Below are 19,424 nucleotides of genomic sequence, written 5' to 3' on the forward strand. Positions count from 1 at the left end.
TAGTATTTTGCAGATGAATTACTTTAATTTCACTGTACTGAACATGTAGATCAACTTTATAATTGTTAGTGTATTTCGTGAAACTATTCCTGTGTTCATTAGATGAAGCACAGCAGAGTGCTGTAAGATCCTCATCTTAGATATCAGCACACAACTAATGAGGCCTGTTTCTGGTCCTGAAGGCCTTTGTGCATGACACTACTTTTGTACGTGTTCATGAATTCGTGCTTTGAAATATTTGGACTGTTACGACTGCACACAGACCACATTCTCAAGGTACGCTCTCACTGCACACATCCTCTGATCCTACACATGTTCTACGTCTGTCAGCCTCTCTATGTCAATGACGTCCATGATATTTAACCATCTTTCCTTTACCATAACCACATAACACATGAAACATGCCTATTTTGCTGTGCATGTAATCCAACTGCAATTCTGTTGCTAATAAGAAGAATACATACTGTGCTTTAATTGTAATGCATAACATACTCACATTAGAGCTCAAATTAAAACAAAAAGATCAGTGAGGTTTAAAATGAAGAGAAAAACTTTTAGATGTAAGTTGAAGATTTTCCATTTAGATTTCCATTGAACATTTTAAAATCCAGATGAAATAATTACTGTAAAGATTGTAATCGTTGCCCAGCACGAGTAAATATGTGTGCAGCATGGGAATACTGTCCTTGCTGCCTCTTTTATCTTCTCTCATGTTTGCATTAATGCGAGTGTGTTCAACTGTTTCCTGAGGCCGAGTGATTTAGTTTTTTCTGAGTTGGTCTACCTTTTAATGTGAGATCAGTACAGTACAGTACAGTCTGTACTCAGACCACCACAGCCACCGGAGAGCCCAGGCCCTTTCTCTCAGCACACATTTTGAATTGTCATAGCAGGTGTCACTAATAACATGGATGATGGCTCTGTTTTATTCATGTGTCCCCGGTAGCTAAGCCATGACAAACTGAAGCAGCTGAATGGAATTCAGCCATCTTTTCTTTGATCACCCACACCTCTGGCAAATGTCTAAAATTCTAAAATAGTAAAGCAGTCTTTTCCTGTGTTGTTGCATGTTGAAGTTTCCTGCAAGTTACTTTGAATCACTGCTGACTTTTTTCAAAACACACATTTTCCTCTTGATGGGCTTTTCCTTCCTGTTGTAGACAGACAGACAGTAGACAGATGGCAGCAATATAAGGGCTCATCACTTCATTTCATTTGAGCTATTGAAGTGTTTCATTTGCTCATTTGGTTCTGATCAACTGTCACACATGAGTGATGCGTTTGTGTGCTGGAAACAGTGCATCATGTACGGCCAATACTGCATCTCGCTGCGTGAACGGTGTTAACAGTGTGGGAGAAGCTTTGATGACTACGTGTACCTGAGCATATGATGATGAGGTGAAAATGCATGTATACTGTGAATGATAACCCTCTCGGTGTTTGTGATTCAGAGTGAAAATCATATTTGGTCGATATGCCAATGATTCAGTCGTTCCCTGACGAAGGAGTTAGAGGTGAGGGCTTAGTCAGCGGATTCAGGGCCGAGTGTTTGTTTCATTAGAGGTACAGTTCCAGCACTGGCGATGACTTACTGTTGTGAAACTGTTGAATTCAGATCTCTCAAAGATTTACTCATAACTTGGCCAAAGTGTGTGAATATAAAAAGTCTCGACTCACCACAGAACTACTCTGTTCTTCTCTCTTTGTCACAACTCAACATGTCAGATTATAGTTGGCAGACATACGACATCACTGGACCACTTTATATTCATGTGCCAGTTTATCAGGTGCGCCTAGCTACATATATACATATATATATATATATATATGTATATATATATATATATATATATATATGTATATATATATATATATGTATATATATATATATACATATATATATATATGTATATATATATATATACATATATATATATATATATATATACATATATATATATGTATATATATATATACATATATATATATATATGTATATATATACATATATATATATATGTATATATATATATATGTATGTATATATATATATATATATATGTATGTATATATATATGTATATATATATACATATATATATATATATATATATATATGTATATATATATATATATATATGTATATATATATATATATGTATATATATATATATACATATATATATATATATATATATATATATATGTATATATATGTATGTATATATATATATATGTATATATATATGTATGTATATATACACATATATATATTTACACATACATACACATATATATATATGTATATATACTGAATGCTGATAAAGAAAAATCAACCGACAATTATGTTTCACATCATCATTTATACACATAATGGTGATGGTACTGAGGCTTTTCAGTTTTGGAAATTAGTCATTTGACTTTTATTAAAAAGAGTACAGTTCTAGACCTACTGTACATGAAAAGTGCTCTGAGATTACTTGTGATTTGGTGCCATAGAAATACAATTTAATTGAATTGAACTCAACCTCATGTTGAACATCTGGCACATAATGTAAATGTACAAATGGATTTCTGACATTGGAATATGTATGTTTTTCTATTGAGGACAGGAAAAACATTGTGCAATGTACCACATGTCTCTGACTACCACGAACAGTTAGGTTCAGGGGAACAAAGCCATGTAATTAAGTTAAGGAAAACGGCCACGAACAGTTTGGCTTCGGCGGCAAAATGATCACAATAAAACCACAACGTGGTGTCAAACAACGGTCTTCTGGTCCAAAGTCCTGTTCATTGGGCCCGTACTCCCCTCCTGCCCACCAATAGTCGTCTTCTTGGATATTACAAGGTTCGTCACTTGCTCTGACTGCATTTCAGTTGCTTGTCCACCAACGAATGAGGATCCTAATTGACTTTTCATTGGCATTATGATTTGTCCAAAGTGACACGAAATTTGTGTCCCTGTACATGACTCAATAGCTGGCATTCACAAAGCCCCATGATACTGGGCTGGTGTACCATATAGCAAAGTAGCACTAGAGGAACACTTTGCTTTATAGATGTGTCCTACTAAGCCAGTTCGTCCCACCTGTGTAACTTGCACCATATAGATGGAATGGATTACAAAGGACATTCAAACTTGAAAGTCTCACCCCATTTGATGCACGAACGGTTCATTTTGCACATTTTTAGAGATGTGTGTGATTGTTTATGATGACTGCTTTTGTGTGTTATTTCTACTACTGTAATCACAGATCTAGATCTCAATGACCTGAGGAGATGAAGGTCCAAGTTGAAGAAAACCATAATTTTCTTTAAAACCTGCTGATCGTCTGACTGCTCTTGTTCTTGACTTGACGTCATTATAGTGACGCCACCATGTTCACACATCGCAGCAATTCATTTAAATGAAACACTTATACTGTAAGTATAGTATAGTAACTACTTCGGCAACTGAGCCTAGTGTGCTCTGCATTTTTACAATAATATCGGCCACAGAATTTACTTTCACCAGTCGTGATGAACTAGTAACAAGACCACCTTTACATTGAAGTTTGGAAATTCACTCAAAAATCTAAAAATGCTGTGTCTGCCGTTGTGACTTGTAAGCACCACTTTTGGCGCTTCAGTACCAGTTTATAAAATATTTGCTTTAAACAAGATGCTATTCAATAATGAATGTCTAATTTGTGTTTGAAACACCTCAGAAATATTATTTCCTGGTGTCAGAATGATCGCTCTGTGTAAACTCATCACCTCAGTCATTTTCAGTATCAACAAGCTGAAATGGTAAGAGGAAGCATTAAGAGCAGTAAGCGGGGGGAAGCCCAGTACGGAGCCGTATGACATTCTAACAGGTGTAAACAACTTGTTCTGAGGTTATTTCTTGTGTTGTCAAAGGTCATCTCAGCAGAATGCCACAGAGGCTCAGCGGAAGCCTGAGTCCTTTCAAATCTCGACTTCTTCACAAGCGTCTGCCGTTATCATGAAGCTCATCAGCGAACCTCTTTTTATGGGACATTCTCAGATGGTCGCTGTACTTTTCTTTGCACCTGTTTTTGTATGTATGTGAGACGTTTCGCAAATATTTCAACGGCTACGAATTAAATAAAATAAAATCATACACGTAGAGTGCAGGTTAGAAAGAGAATGTGAGATGGAGGTAAGAGCCCTCCCAGTGCTCTCTCGTTACTTTTGTTTCAAGATCAATGCATTATTTCCTCACGCTGCATTTTCCGATTGCTTTGACTTTTCACAGCAAAGTTTCAATATGCAAAACTTCTGATTGAACGAAATTCTTGCCTTTGAACACAAAATGAATCACATGCTTAGTCCTCAGAATACACACACCTCACATTAGCAGAAGTTCAGGGCTTATTACCAAGTGTACATATCACTGAAGTATTGCATCATGTCTATCTGACAGTGCCTTGCTGAGCAGGATGTCAAACGTGCTACTTAGGTCCCTATTTCTTCTAATGCTTTAATGATTTAACAAAGTGCAAGTCAGAAGTTGACACACGCCGTCAGTTAGTGGTGATAACAACACTCAAAATAAAATGAGTTCATATCATGGACTCATCTTGCCATTGCCATTTACATCAGGTCAGAGATCTTCTTCCACATGACTGTAATACTCTCCCTGCCCTTACTTGAAAAACAATAGCATGTGTTCCACCTCAGCATGACTGCAGTGACGTCATCACAGGCAAGGTCCAGAGTGTCAGCTGGACATAAGATGATTGTGGTGTTTGTACATTGTCCAACAGCCCACAGATTAAGATCTCACGGTCACTGAGGAAGAGCGATTGGTTGATGTTGTTGGATGGAATGGAGTGTAGACCCTGCAGGCTGGTGGAACCTCATATTGTCCAATAGGACACTGTAACAGCTGCTGTCCCTTCCCTCTACACTCCTCAACCTCATAGAGGAACTTCTCAGATGCTCGCTGTTTTTTTTTTTTTTTTTTCTTTTTTTTGCAACAATTTTTTTCTGTGTGTGAGATGTTTTGCAAATGTTCCAACGGCTACAGATTAAATGCAATAAAACCGCATCCACTGAAGATGCAGGTTAAAACTGCATGAACAAAAGTAACAAATGTAGATGGAGGTATGAGCTCTCTCATTGCCCTCTAGTTCCTTTTGTTTCAAAAACATCTTACATTACTGTGAGATCAATGTTTTTTGTACGAGTTTTCTGTGACCGGTGCATGAAAAAAACAATGCTTTTACCTGGAGTGTGATAGTGTCATGAGCACATGAATATTGAGAATAAACACATTGCATTTGTGTTCATAGTATATTTACAGCATGCTACAAATTGAAATACCAAAGACTCTACACCAGGGGTCTCAAACTCCCGGCCCGCCACGTCATTTTATGTAGCCCGCGAATCCGCCAGCAAATCCGCCGCGAATCCGCAAAAAAAAAAAAAAAAAAAGTTTTAAGTTAGACTAATAATAATAAAAATATCCCCATCGTCGAAATTATGAGATAGAAAGTCGAAGTTATTTGATAGAAAGTCATAACTATGATAGAAAGTCATAATTCTGAGATAGAAAGTCAAATTTATGAGATAGAAAGTCAAATTTATGAGATAGAAAGTCAAAAAAATGAGATTGACAGTCAAAATTATGAGATTGAAAATTAAAATTATGAGATTGAAAGTCAAAAAGATGAGATTGAAAGTCAAAAAGATGAGATTGAAAGTCAAAATTATGAAATAGAAAGTCAAATTATGAGATACTTAAACAGTTAGAAGCAGCTCTTTGACTGGTTACTGTACATTTAACATGGAAATGTATTGTGAGTACATTGAAGACTACTTTAAACTGTGAATGCAGAGAGTTATTTAACAATATGTTACGAGTAGTTACATTTACAACCGGCCTTTGTGGGCGACCATGATGCTGATGTGGCCCGGAGTGAAAATGAGTTTGAGAGCCCTGCTCTACACAATAGTGTGCTTCTCACATCAGGGTGCAGTTGTCTGTGTCAAGCAAAAATACACTTTTTAGAAGAGTTTGCTTTTGTAAGAGATAATAGGTATCTAGTGTTTTGTGTATATGTTGTTTGTGTGTGTGTGTGTGTGTGTGTGTGTAGAGTTTTGACAACAAGGGTCCTCGTTTTAGAAATAGTGTTTTAGCAAAAGCACAAAACTGTGAAACAACAGAGAACACGGCCCAAATCTTGGCACACAGACAATGAAAGGTACATATTTAGTGACACAACCATCCAGGAGCCCTGCACTGCCTCCACCTTTTCATTTTCACGATCTCTGGTTCCTCCTGACAAGACTTGTCTCATTACTATTTGAATAATCTTTGAGAAAAACACCAGAAAATGATTTCATATTAGATAGCATTAGATAGCATTATATATCATTAGATAGCATTAGATAACATTTGTTAATGGTCCTTTCATTTTAAGATGCTCAAATGGTTCAAATTCAGTGATGACTATATACAATGTTGTGATGCTCTGATTAACTTACTCCGTGATGTGTTACTTCATTTGTATTATATTGTTTTGATTTATTTATTTTTTGGCCAATTTTAAACTTGAAATTGAGCCAAGGCAACTATAAAACATTGTAGTACGTTAGTGTTGTGATTACAACGTGTACTATGTTTAAACACGGAACATGTGGCTTTATTTTCTGCTTTCATTACATTGTGGCGCTACCACCACATTTTGTTTCCATTTGAATGAAAGATTGATCATTTAAGAAAAAACTAAGCAACAAAATGGGCCGTTACCACGAGAATATGTTAGGACAATTGAGAACAATTGAGGCAGGTGTAAATATGACAATGATCAACTAAATGTCAGCAGGATGCTACTGGGTGTTGTGTGTATACAGCATTTATACTTTGTATTGGGGTCCATATAAATGTATTCATCAACAATAGTGTTTCCTGTGATGGACGTCCCTGTCTTCATGTATCTGTAAAGTGTAGCTCTGTGTCCTAGTGATAGTTTGACATGCTGATTAGTCTATATGAACATGTAAGCGCGCAGACAAGGTGCTTTTCAAAGTGTCTCATTTGAATGAATGAATCATGGAAAGACAAAAAGATAAGATCAACTCTGGTTCATCTGCATTTTTATATTTCACCTTTTCAACAGTTCATCATTTCGTCATTGAAACTTGGTCATAAGCGTATTGTTAAATCGGGTTTCTCTGTAAAATCATTTACATGTTTGGTATCTGTACAATGTGTGTATTCAAATTAATCATTTTTAAAAATGATCTTTTGATTACAGTTTGGGATATACATTCTGTGAGCTGAAAAATAGAAACCTCGTTACAGTAAAGTACAATTCAGTACAGCAGCCCAGTAATAATCTTGTTTTTGTGCAGCTTCTAATGTTTAGTGAGTTTACACACATTTACATTCCACCCAACCATACAACAGTTATGTTACGCCGAAGTGTCACAGCTCTGCCCCTTCTCCCCTGTCTTTTTATTTCTCACTCACATATCAACTCATTCAGCGCACCTGTCTGTCTGCCTCCCTCATCATCAGCCTAACTCCCTTCACCTGCCTCTATCCAGCCACGATATAAACCCCTGCCTCTCAGTCACTCTCTGCCAGTATTGTTGTTTTGTTTTGGGGTAAAGAGTGTAAGTTTATTATCTGATCCACACTCAGAGCAGTGGCGGTAATGCACCAACAAGATGGATGCCAACCACCGAAGAAGAAGAAGAAGAAGAAGAAGAAGAAGAAGAAGACGAAGAAGAAGAAGAAGAAGAAGCAACAACTCACTGCCAGATCATTGTCATGTCTACCCGCCCGTTTGGCTCGTCCTGTGCCCGGTTTCCCTGTCTGCCTGCCCTGTCTCGGTTCTGCTGTATTTTTCCCCTCGTCTCTTGTCTCGTCCGTGGATTCCCTGTGTTCCTGTAAGTTTCATGTTCTGATTTAAGTGTTCATTAAATTCCCGCTTCACTCTACTTCTGGTCTGGTCTGCGTTTGAGTCCTCTATCATGTCCCGTGACACGATGACACCCAGCTGGTCTTGTCATTTCCTCCGGTGACACTCAAGTGGAGGCATCGCTGCGTGCTTGGCTGACATCTCGAAGTGGATGACGACACACCACCTGAAGCTCAACCTGGACAAAAACGAGCTACTGTTCCTCTCGGGGACGGGTTGCCAGCACCAAGACCTGTCCATCACCATTGACGATACCGTGGTGACGCCAACTCGGACTGTGAGGAACCTGGGTGTGAGCCTGGACGACCAACTGTCGTTCTCAGCAAACATTGCATCGGTTACACACTCCTGCAGATTCCTGCTCTACAACATCAGGAGGATTCACTTCCTCACTGACGAGACGGTGCAGGTGCTCATCCAGGCTCTGGTCATCTCCCGCCTGGACTACTGCAACTCACGACTTGCCGGAGCCCCGGCGTCGGCCATCAGACCTCTGGAGCTTGTCCAGAAAGCTGCAGCTCGTCTGGTGTTCAATCGCCCCATGTTCTCCCACACAACTTCCCTTCTCTGTTCTCTACACTGGCTCCCTGTAAGAGCATCCAGTGTGAGACTCTGGTGCTAGCCTACAGGGCAGTGAAGGGAACAGCTCCTTCCTATCTTCAGGCCACGATCAAGCCCTACACCCCCGCCCGACCTCTTCGCTCTGCTGCCTCGGGGCAATCGGTCGCCCCGTTGCTCAGAGGTCCCTGCGGCCGATCGACCCGGTCACGGCTGTTTCCTGTCCTGACCCCTCAGTGGTGGAATAAACTCCCCACTGACGTCAGGACAGCGGAGTCGCTGCCCATCTTTCATCAGGGTGAAGACTCACCTCTTCAAGAAGTACTACCCCGAGCCTTCCAATTAGCACTTATTGTTGGAATGCTGTTAAGCATTCCAACTATTGTTCTTCGAATCTTTATTCCTCTTTTTTTATATTTCTTACGTACGCTTTTTGCTACTTAACTCCTTTCACATTTTTTAAGCTACAGAAACCGTTCAACTGTCAAAATGCTCAGCTTTTTCAGCTCACGTCTGCTATATATCTTCATAGTTCTAACCCTTAAACTTTTTTGAATTATTAAGCTTTTTGCAAATTTGTTTTGAATGGGATGTCCTTTCAAAATAAAAGCCCCATGGATTAACTGTATTTAAACAGTAAGCTCAGAATTAGGCTTTTTTGTTGAAATAATGAATGCTCTTACTAATACTGTGACAACTACTACTGCTGCTACAATTCTAGTATTACTACTACTACTACTTCTACTACAACTTTTGCTGTTGCTACTATTACTACTGCTATTACTGCTACCATCAATATTATTACTACCACAACTGCTATTACTACCACTACTACTGCTATTCATGCTACTACCAGTACTAATACTACTACAGCTATTAGTACGACTGCTACTAGTATTACTACTACTGATATTACTGCTACTTCAAATACTGCCATCACTATTACTACTACTATGACCACTACTACAGCTATTACTACTACTACTACTGATACTACTTCTTCTAAATACTAATACTTCTACTACTAATGATACTTCTACTACAACTACAACTTCTAGTACTACTCCTACAAATATCACTGCTGCTGACATTTTTTAAGTCACAGAAACCGTTCAAATATCAAAGTGTTCAGCTCTTTCAGGAGAGGGGTGATATGACTTTTCATATTTGTAATCTTTAAATTCTTTGAAATATTAACCTATTTGCAATTGTTTTTGAATGGGATCTCTATGGAGAAAATCTTCAAATCCCGTTTCTTCTGTTACTTCTTCAACTTTCAAAGCCTTCTTCTTCTCATACTTTCAGCTACAGATACCATAGTTAGACATTTCAACGAGAAGGGTTTTCAGCAGTGCAGTTTAAATGCTTTCGGGCTTCAACATTTTTCAGACGGGTCGTCTCCCATTTCTTAATTTTCAGCAATTTTTTACAATTATTTCAGCTTTCAGCATTCCAACGCATTTTCAGCAGGAAATGCATTTTCTAGTTGTATTCATATTAGTTGCACTTATTGTATTCGTATTCGTTTGGTGCACTTATTGTATTCGTACTAGTTTGTTGCACTTATTGTATTCGTATTAGTTTGTTGCACTTATTGTATTCGTATTAGTTTGTTGCACTTATTGTATTCGTACTAGTTTGTTGCACTTATTGTCTTCGTATTAGTTTGTTGCACTTATTGTATTAGTTTGTTGCACTTAGTGTCACGGGGCATGACTGTGGACTCAAACGCAGACCTGAAGTTGAGGGAAATGGAATTTAATAAACACTTAACTTAGAACGTGAACACACAGGGAATCCAGGGCTCGAGGGGGCAAATCCAGCAGGACAGGGCAGGCAGACGTGGGAAACCGGGAGCAGGACAAGACAAACAGGCGGGTACAACACAAACAATGATCTGGCAATGGGTGACTGGGAGGCAGGGGTATAAATAGTGGCTAGAACAGGTGAGGAGAGTTGTGCTGATGCGCGAGTGCTTGATTAGTGATCAGGGGCAGGTGAAGGGAGTTGGACTGGTGCTGAGGGAGTGACTGATAGGTAGAGTGAGGCGCTACAGAAAGAAACACACAGAACACAGAAGGCAAAGCCTGATCGTGCTCTTAGATGCTTGTTTAAAGGAGATGCACTTATGACTTCTGGTGACTAGTAGTTCTCTTGAATACCTATGTTGAATACACTTATTGTAAGTCTCTATGGATTGGCGTCTGCTAAATGACTGTAATGTAACAACACCACACTGTAAAATCTCTTCATCAGATATAAGGAACTCAGCCGTTATCATAAACTCCTGGCTTGATCCAAGTCAACTTAATTCTCACATTCATTTCAGAGTTCATAAATGAGCCGACAAACTCAAATGTAGCTGTTTAGAAACAGTGCTAGTTCACCAGCATTGTAGTTTAAAATTCTCCAGATCACCTTATTTTTCCAGGAAAGAGTTGCGTAACAAAAGCTGTTACGTGTGTCTATGCGTCTCACATGAGTCATGTAGTCTTCTCGCTGATCAAAATGAAAGCAGAGCCAACCAAGATGGGTATAGATAGGTAACCATGTCAACCACTCCTGCTCTCTTTTACTCATTCAAATCCGGTGTCAGTTCTGAATGTGTTCATTAGCAACACAGGAAAATATGTAACATGATGTAGTTCATGCATCATGAGGGATCAGAGATGACACTACTTGTGTATACTAGACAGAGAAATGTACAGATTAGAGTACTTTCCAAGCAAAATAATGTGAAAATTCTATGTTTGACAAAGAGAAATAGTAAGACATTAAGGTAAAATGTTACTTTACTTTCTCTTTGTTGAAATATCGGCTTCTTTCCACTTTCTCCTGTTTACAGTGCAGCACTTACTGCAGTTTGGTTACAGAGAAGATTCAAACTAACAATTTAACATTATTTGTTTATATACTCGTGCATCAAGACTATCGCTTGTTTTTTAAACACATATATTTATATATGTATGTATGTATATGTGGTGTGTGAAGGAGAAGTACTGCAGGTCCTTCCTTCCTGCTGCTGTCAGGCTGCACAACCAGCTGTGCTCCCAGCAGACCACACAACACTCAAAATGTGTGCAATATAAGTACACTGTGCAATAAAAAATGATTCTGTCTGTATGTATAATTTTTTTAGTTATATTTAGTTGTTGTGGATTTCTTTTTTTACTTAGTTAATATTCTTTACTGTTTACTACTTATTTATAATACGTGAGTACATTAAATACATACTTAAATACATACATACATGTATATCAAGTCAAACTGGATCGTTTTCATGAACATGTTTAAACAACTGTCAGAATGCAGTGGGGCTCTCTGGTGGGGAGGGTCTGCCCACATCCCCCCAAAAGCTTCGGGCCGCCCCTGACCAGGGACCATCAGACAGGATTACAATCACTGCCGACACCAGCAGCAGTTGACCGTTCTGACGATCGGATGCTGCGCTTATTCCCCAAACCTGCCCAGCACCGAATAAAGCCGCGCGTCCACCTGCCAGCGACACCGACGGATCCGGCGTCTCACATTGGGCATTTCCCTCCGCCTTCTTCCACGTATATCCGCCTGTTTGCGACATGCCCGGCCGCTGACGGGCTGCGGGACACAATGAGGATTGGCCTCGGTGTCATCCCGCAGCCCTGCCCGCTCGGGGCTGTCTGGCCTCAGTACGTTAGCTAGCGAACATAGTCCTCTCCGCCCAGAAGCCGTTGGATTGTTTGGGCATGCTAAAGGATTTCTCTCGGCTCGACTGGAACAATGCGAAAGGAAGTGCGGAGGCAGGGTTTCCGAAAACTACGAGCAGGAGATGCTCCACAGGGCGTCTGCTGGTGTCTGTCAGCTCCGAGAAAAGAGGAGTTTACTGATGCTCCTATAGGATGCTGAGAAGACCAGCGTGAACCACGTCTGATGGTGATGAACCCATCATCCCATGAAGTCTGTGCTGCCACAAGGATTGGGGATTTATTGGCGACCGGCACTAGCTTTTGGAGGAAAAGCGGAGACATGCACAAGAAAAAAGAGGAAAGGGAATTCCAGGTTCTTTAAAAGCTTTGTTTTTGAAAGGGAGTCCGCAACAGGCTCCTCAAAACACCTTTTACAAAGATTTGGAGCGTTGACACTGTTGCCAACACACCGTGAGGTGCTGCTGCCTTTCTGATGTACTGATTGTTCCAGCTGTTCATTCCTCTGTGGGGACAGCCAGGTGGATCGCTGGAGCCCACATTACATGAGGACTGCAACAGACGGCCTGCCTGCCATAGTGTGGAGGACAAGCAGCCCACAGCAGGTAAGCAGCACAACATGACTACCATTTTGCATCGCCTCCAGGTCCCTGGTCTGCAGAATGTCATGCTGCCTGCCTCTGCATTCCTGCATGCCATTAGTTTGGGTGGAATGAGCGCTTGCTGAGTCCTGGTTGCAGCCTCCTGTAGGCCCAGACCACCACAGCTCACTAGGACTGCTGCCCTTTGTCTGCCTCTACAAGATCATTTGGCATTATGCAGAGCCAATCCTAATGTCCAATGCATGCAGTGGTCAGTGTGGCACATGAGAAATGATACAGGGTTCCCCCAGCTGTAGGGCCTCGCTCGGCACTGGGACAACCAAGTGATTTAATAGCATTTGGTGTGATGTAGCCCCTAGAGAATACAGCGCCACCTCCTGAAGGAATACAGGCTGTGTGTGTGTGTGTGTGTGGTTTTAAGCCACCCGGACTCCTCAATGCAGGACTGCAGCAGCTGCTGGCTCTCCAGTCCTCATCAGACCTGTAGGCTCTGTGTGAGAGGGCCTGATGCTGGGCCCCGCTGTCAGAGAACAACTCTGTCTACCTCTCAGCCTGTGAGCTTTGTCGCCTCCTCCCACCGACATCAAGCCAGAGGTATTGGGCTGCTGTTGCTACCCAGTTCCTGACAGTGACTCTGCCCTCCGCCACCAACCAACTTCCAGCTTTGCAAAGCCCCTCCTTCAAGACACACAGCCCCTCTCACAGTCTCTCTGCTCCCAGCCTGTGGAGCTATGAGGACTGCAACCTGATTCAAACAGTTGATGAAAGTGTCATTTATTCATTCATCAATTTGATGAACATCTCTGTCGTTCATCACGCTGTGATTTCGGTTCATATTCAGCTTGTCCTTTAACGGAGCGCCAAGTGATGTCTTCAAGTTGGCTTTTTTTCAAATACATTTTCATCAAAGGCTCCACTCATCCTCAACAAGAGCTGATGTGAAACTACTCTTCGACATACCAACCTCGAGGTTAATTAAGTGTTTCATTGAGACATTGTCAGAGGTTTTAGTTTGCTTTCATGTCTTCATTTGTAGGCAGAAACGTTGCAGCCTCTCCTGTTGCGTTAAAGGGTCTGTAGCTAGTAGCTATAGTTAGGCACAGTGGTTCTTTGAGCTAAACGCTAACATCAGCATGCTAACACTTTTTGCAGGTAAAACTTGTAGGCTACCATTTTCACCATCTTTTCAGTTTAGTGTTGAGCATGCTAGCAATTGCTAATTAGCTGTAAGGACAAACTGTGTGTTCTACACAGTGACAGAGGACGCTGGTTTATGAAAGACACATTTCTGTTCACTTTATTCATTTTTCACATTAAGTTGAATTTACTTCAGTAGTAGTCGTGGGTGAAGGTAGTAATAGTACTATCTGAGGGTAACAGATACCTCTAATGAGGAAACGCCCAGCAGTATACTCCAAACACATGGCATTTGACAAAACATCTCCACTTAAGGTCCACCTCCTCAGCTTTGGAGCTTTTGACCATATTGCAGAGTCTTCATCAACTGATCAGTTGTTCAGTTGTCTTTGAACTGTTCAAACGTTCCCTTCTTCTGAGCACTAAGGACTTCTTTGGCATGAGTGAAGGGCTGTGTATCGGCAAGCACCTCACGATACGATACGTATCACAATCGACGTGTCACGATACGATACAATTCAACTTATTTTGTATAGCACATATCACAAATCACCTATTTGTTTTCGAGAGCTTTACAATCTGTCCACATACAACAGTTGATAGTTCTGTTTCCCTTCAGGTCAACACTGTTAGCTCTGTCAGCACAAAGTTGATGCTGTTAGCGCTGTTAGCAACATTACCTATGAGACGCTGGCTCAGGCGTGGCCATGAGAGCTGTTGAGAGCAATAAAAGGCTCTTAATCTCTTATTATGCACCCTTAACTATAACTTTGGTTGTCTGTCCTGAGCCACTGATGTACACAAGTTGTTCTTGATTTGTTTCACTGAATAGCTGCTCTTTCCTTATGGCACAGTCTCAAAGAACCTTTGAGGGTTTGAAGTGCTGGAGTTGTTTCCTTTGGAGTTCTATCTCTGAGTCATCAGGAGTACATCTCTGATCTGCTGCTACCTTACGAACCATCCCGACCCCTCAGGTCGTCTGGGACCGGTCTACTTCCTGTTCCCAGAGTCAGAACTAAACATGGAGAAGCAGCGTTCAGTTTTTCTGCTCCACATATCTGGAACAAAGTCCCTGAAAGCTGCAGGTCTGCTGAGACCCTCAGCTCCTTTAAATCAAGATTGAAGACTTTGTTTGCTGCTGCCTTTAATTGAACCACATTCAATTCATATATTAATACATTTCCTGCATTTCACGACTGCATTTAATTTCTTACACTGTTTTTTAATGTTTTAATGACTGTTCTTAAATCTCCTTTTCTTTTGCCTTATGTTTTGATGCTTTTAATAGTTTTATGTGAAGCACTTTGAATTACCTTGTTGTTGAAATGTGCTATACAAATAAACTTGCCTTGTCTTGAGTATCCTCCACTTTGGGAACAGGTCTTGTATGTTTATGTCCTGAGTTCAGACGTGCTCAGCGCGTCACTCAATGTGAAGCAGTGCCTTTGTAGACCAATTCCTTCCATTTCACAATTTAGTCGGTCTAAGGAAGAATCAGAACATGTTGTCAAACTGTCACATTTGTGTATATTAAACAGTACGCTGTATAGGATTGCTCTAAATCCGGAGCACACTGACCTGGCTCATGAGATCTTAACCCAGGTAAGAATAATCACATAGCTGTTAAAGGATGTTGGAGTTGTACACCCCTTGCGACAGCTGTGCTGACCAATCACAGTTCTTACTGCGGCTCCAAAGCTCCAATGTAACCCCTTACTGCACAACTGTAAATCCAGCTTTAGTGCTTGGTTTGACAAATGCTTCCTAAGCTTTTCAGCTTTTCCGTCCCTATCAATTATTAACAGTCCTAACTGAGGCTAAGGTTTCAGGTTCCTTCTTAAACAAAGTGCTTATGGATCATCAAAGTGCGCCTAAAAGGTAGTTTGCTTACTGAAGCTTAGAGATATCACTGATGTAGATATCTGAGTAACATGAGTATAGTGTAGTATACTCAGTTATCTTTCATCATGAAAATATCGTCTCCCAATATATTACAAAAATGTTGGTCAGTTAGACCGCATTAGGTATTTCTTATTTTCTACTTTTAATATTTGATGTGCATCACATTAAAACCTGCTTTTACAGGCTGCCACTGAGCATGCTGTAAAAAGATTTCCACATTCATTTCTAGCCTTGCCTGGGTTTCAATATTTGGATTGTAATCCTAATTTCTCAAAAGCGTCTTTTTTATTCTCGTTAATATTGTATATTTTTCATATAATAACTCCATTGCCCTGAATGTATCACTGATTCACCTCCATATGAGCAGAGACACAACTTACACCACTCGGACCCTCGTGGCCACATGGATGCAGTGACAAAGCTGTGATAAAGCCACTGTACTCCAGCATCCCGACTCAGTGAGAGACTCGCTGGTGAACACAGCGCAGCATTTAGCAGCTCAGCAGACAGATGTTTCCTCACGAGTTGATGGAGACCAAAAAGTGCAGTTTTAAAAAGGGGATTTAGGGTGCAATGTGATGTTCACAGATCACAGCACTTTAAATATGTAATTGAACGATTGGAGTTTATTCAAGCTGAAAGCAGATTTTAACAATTGGTAAAAGATACAAACAGAAATTTACCATCCTATGAAATGACTGACTCCTCTGAGAAAACGATGGAAAGACTAAGAAGTAGGAGAAATATTCTCGCTGAATGACGTCATGAAATAGATTACATACAAAAATGACCAGCATGATGAATATCCGTAAACGAATAAATATAACAGCTATCAGCATGTGCGTTACTGTATAAGTAGGCCCGTGTTTTCTAACATTCCGTATTCTTCTTCTAAAGTATGGCTCAATTTATTCAACAGATATTCATTACATAAAATAGTATTGATAATTACACCGTGTCTTAGTAGAGACTAAATTCTATGACTAAGCCTTTTGATTTCACTGTCCATTCTATGCCCATTATCACTAAGATTGCATCAATCCCTCACACCTTAAACAATGTGTCATACCTAGCAACATGGTCACCCTCACCTCCTCACTGAGATCTCTTGCTCAGAGTTGCTCTGAGATGTTTCCTAAATCACTCCTAGGCTAGGACTCCTTGCTGGAAATGTTTAGGTTGAGTGAGCAGTGTTCTCAGAATGTTGGGGTGGTACTACCTGAATGACTGAAATGACTCTCCACACACACGTAACAGAGATCTATCCAAACGCCTAATTATTTGTCTTCTCCAATTGTTTTCAGGCTTCTGGAGCGGATCAGGAGGTGAGACGACATAATACACCAACCAAGGGACCCTTCTCGAAATGGGGCGATGTGGATTGAGGTGTTCCTGTTCCTTGTGAACTGCGGAAAGGAAGCAACCACGAGGACGGAGGAACGGCCAGCAGACGGAGGAGGAGGAGGAGGCGGCGGCGAAGGAGTGGTGGCTTTGGTGTTTGAAGAAAAGCTGGTATGGGTGGGGGGGCATTCGGGATGTCGAATAGAAACGAGAGTAGCGAAGGGCCGGCTGGGCCCATAGCAGCAGTGGTGGCTACGGCAGGAGGTATGGTAGCGGAGAGCCCGTCCTCGGCTGTCTCTACCTATATCAAACTGGTGCTGCTGGGGCTGATCATCTGCATCAGCCTGGTGGGCAACTTGGTGGTGTCTCTGCTCGTGCTGTGGGACCGAGCCCTGCACAAGGCACCTTACTACTTCCTGCTGGACCTGTGCCTGGCCGACACCATTCGCTCAGCCATCTGCTTCCCCTTCGTGCTGGTGTCTATAAAGAACGGCTCAGCCTGGACCTACAGCGTGCTGAGCTGCAAGGTGGTGGCCTTCATGGCAGTGCTCTTCTGCTTCCATGCTGCCTTCATGTTGTTCTGTATCAGCGTAACGCGCTACATGGCCATTGCACACCACCGCTTTTACTCGAAACGCATGACGTTCTGGACATGTGTGGCAGTGGTGTGCATGGTGTGGACACTGTCGGTGGCAATGGCTTTCCCGCCAGTTTTTGACGTGGGCACATACAAATTCATTCGCGAGGAGGACCAGTGCATCTTTGAGCATCGCTACTTCAAGGCTAATGATACGCTGGGCTTCATGCTAATGCTGGCTGTGCTCATTCTAGCCACACACGTTGTCTACATGAAGTTACTCCTCTTTGAGTACAAGCACCGTAAGATGAAGCCGGTCCAGATGGTGCCGGCCATCAGTCAGAACTGGACCTTCCACGGGCCGGGGGCAACTGGGCAAGCGGCAGCCAACTGGATTGCGGGCTTTGGCAGGGGCCCGATGCCGCCGACTCTGCTGGGAATCCGGCAGAACTTGCACAACCAGAACCGGCGCCTGTTGGGCATGGAGGAGTTCAAAGCGGAGAAGCAGCTTGGCAGGATGTTCTACGTGATCACTCTGCTGTTCCTGGTGCTCTGGTCTCCCTACATAGTGGCTTGCTATTGGAGGGTGTTTGTCAAGGCTTGCACAATACCACACCGATACCTCTCCACCACCGTGTGGATGAGTTTCGCCCAAGCCGGGGTCAACCCTATTGTCTGTTTCTTCCTTAACAAAGACTTGAAGAAAGGGCTCCTTTCCCACCTACCAGCCTGCTGCAGGACTAAACCTCATCTGCCACGAGAGCCTTATTGTGTCATGTAAGCAGAGATGATGAGCGAAGCATGGAGACAAACCAAGGGGCAGCCGACTGATGTTGGGGGAGTGTTTGCCTGAGCTAATGTGACGTTTGATTCGATGCAAGCTACTTTTAAGCAGTGTGTGCAAACTAGTGAATGTAAAGGTTAAAACACTGGAATGGTAAGCATGTATTTCCATCTACCAACCTTTTTTCTCTCAAAAAGCATACACGATAACAAGCGAAAAATACTTAAATTGCAACACATGCAAGTAATAATGCAGTCATTGTGGAAACCAAGCCAGACAACAAACTACATGAGATGCTTCATAAAGAAAGCCAAAATGGCCAAATAGAAAAGTCTCGGATTGACCCAAAGGATATTTGAGTTGGTTTGATGACAAAAAGATGAGGACAAAGCAGCAACTTTTCTTGTCTAAATGTCCCTAACATGCTGGTTTAGTTAGCAACGGCAGATAATGTTAGAGACGAGAGGACCGGAGGGAGGCAGAGAGAGAGATGCAACAAAGGTCCCTGGACTGATTTGAACAGAGGATGTTGCTGTTCAGCGTCTTAACCCCTAAGCCACAGGGATGACTCCCAACTGCACCTATTTTATAAGTCTTCAATTTTTGGTACTTGGCATCATTGTTGGAAGAAAAATAATTCCAGTGGTCCGTGAGGTTTTGGTTTTCTTTCACTCTATCCAAAGACAGCCTCTTGTTCAGCTGTTTAACCATGTTAACCAACTTATGTTCATATTCTGGCCTGAAAATTATTTTAAAATCAATTCTGTTAAGTTTTAGTACATGAGGGAGGGGGGGGGGGGTTCTGGGGACACTGGATTCTTGAACTTAGTAGAGGAAAGAAAGGCAGCCTCAAAGAGTTCATGAATATCATTGACTCAGAAGATGGTGTGATTGGTTGACACTG

At 41.5% G+C, this 19,424-nt stretch overlaps 1 protein-coding gene across 1 annotated transcript; it reads left to right on the plus strand.

Moving 5' to 3' along the window:
• Positions 1–17,332: 17,332 nt before the first annotated feature.
• On the plus strand, positions 17,333–18,517 carry gpr173 (G protein-coupled receptor 173; the record flags this gene model as incomplete). The annotated part of the gene is made up of 1 exon (XM_079273432.1): positions 17,333–18,517. The coding sequence occupies one exon, from the start codon at positions 17,333–17,335 to the stop codon at positions 18,515–18,517; it is 1,185 nt and encodes a 394-aa protein (XP_079129558.1).
• Between the last annotated feature and the right edge of the window lie 907 nt (positions 18,518–19,424).

This window comes from Melanostigma gelatinosum (assembly GCF_949748355.1).
Source record: "Melanostigma gelatinosum genome assembly, chromosome: 8".
Taxonomy (NCBI): domain Eukaryota; kingdom Metazoa; phylum Chordata; class Actinopteri; order Perciformes; family Zoarcidae; genus Melanostigma; species Melanostigma gelatinosum.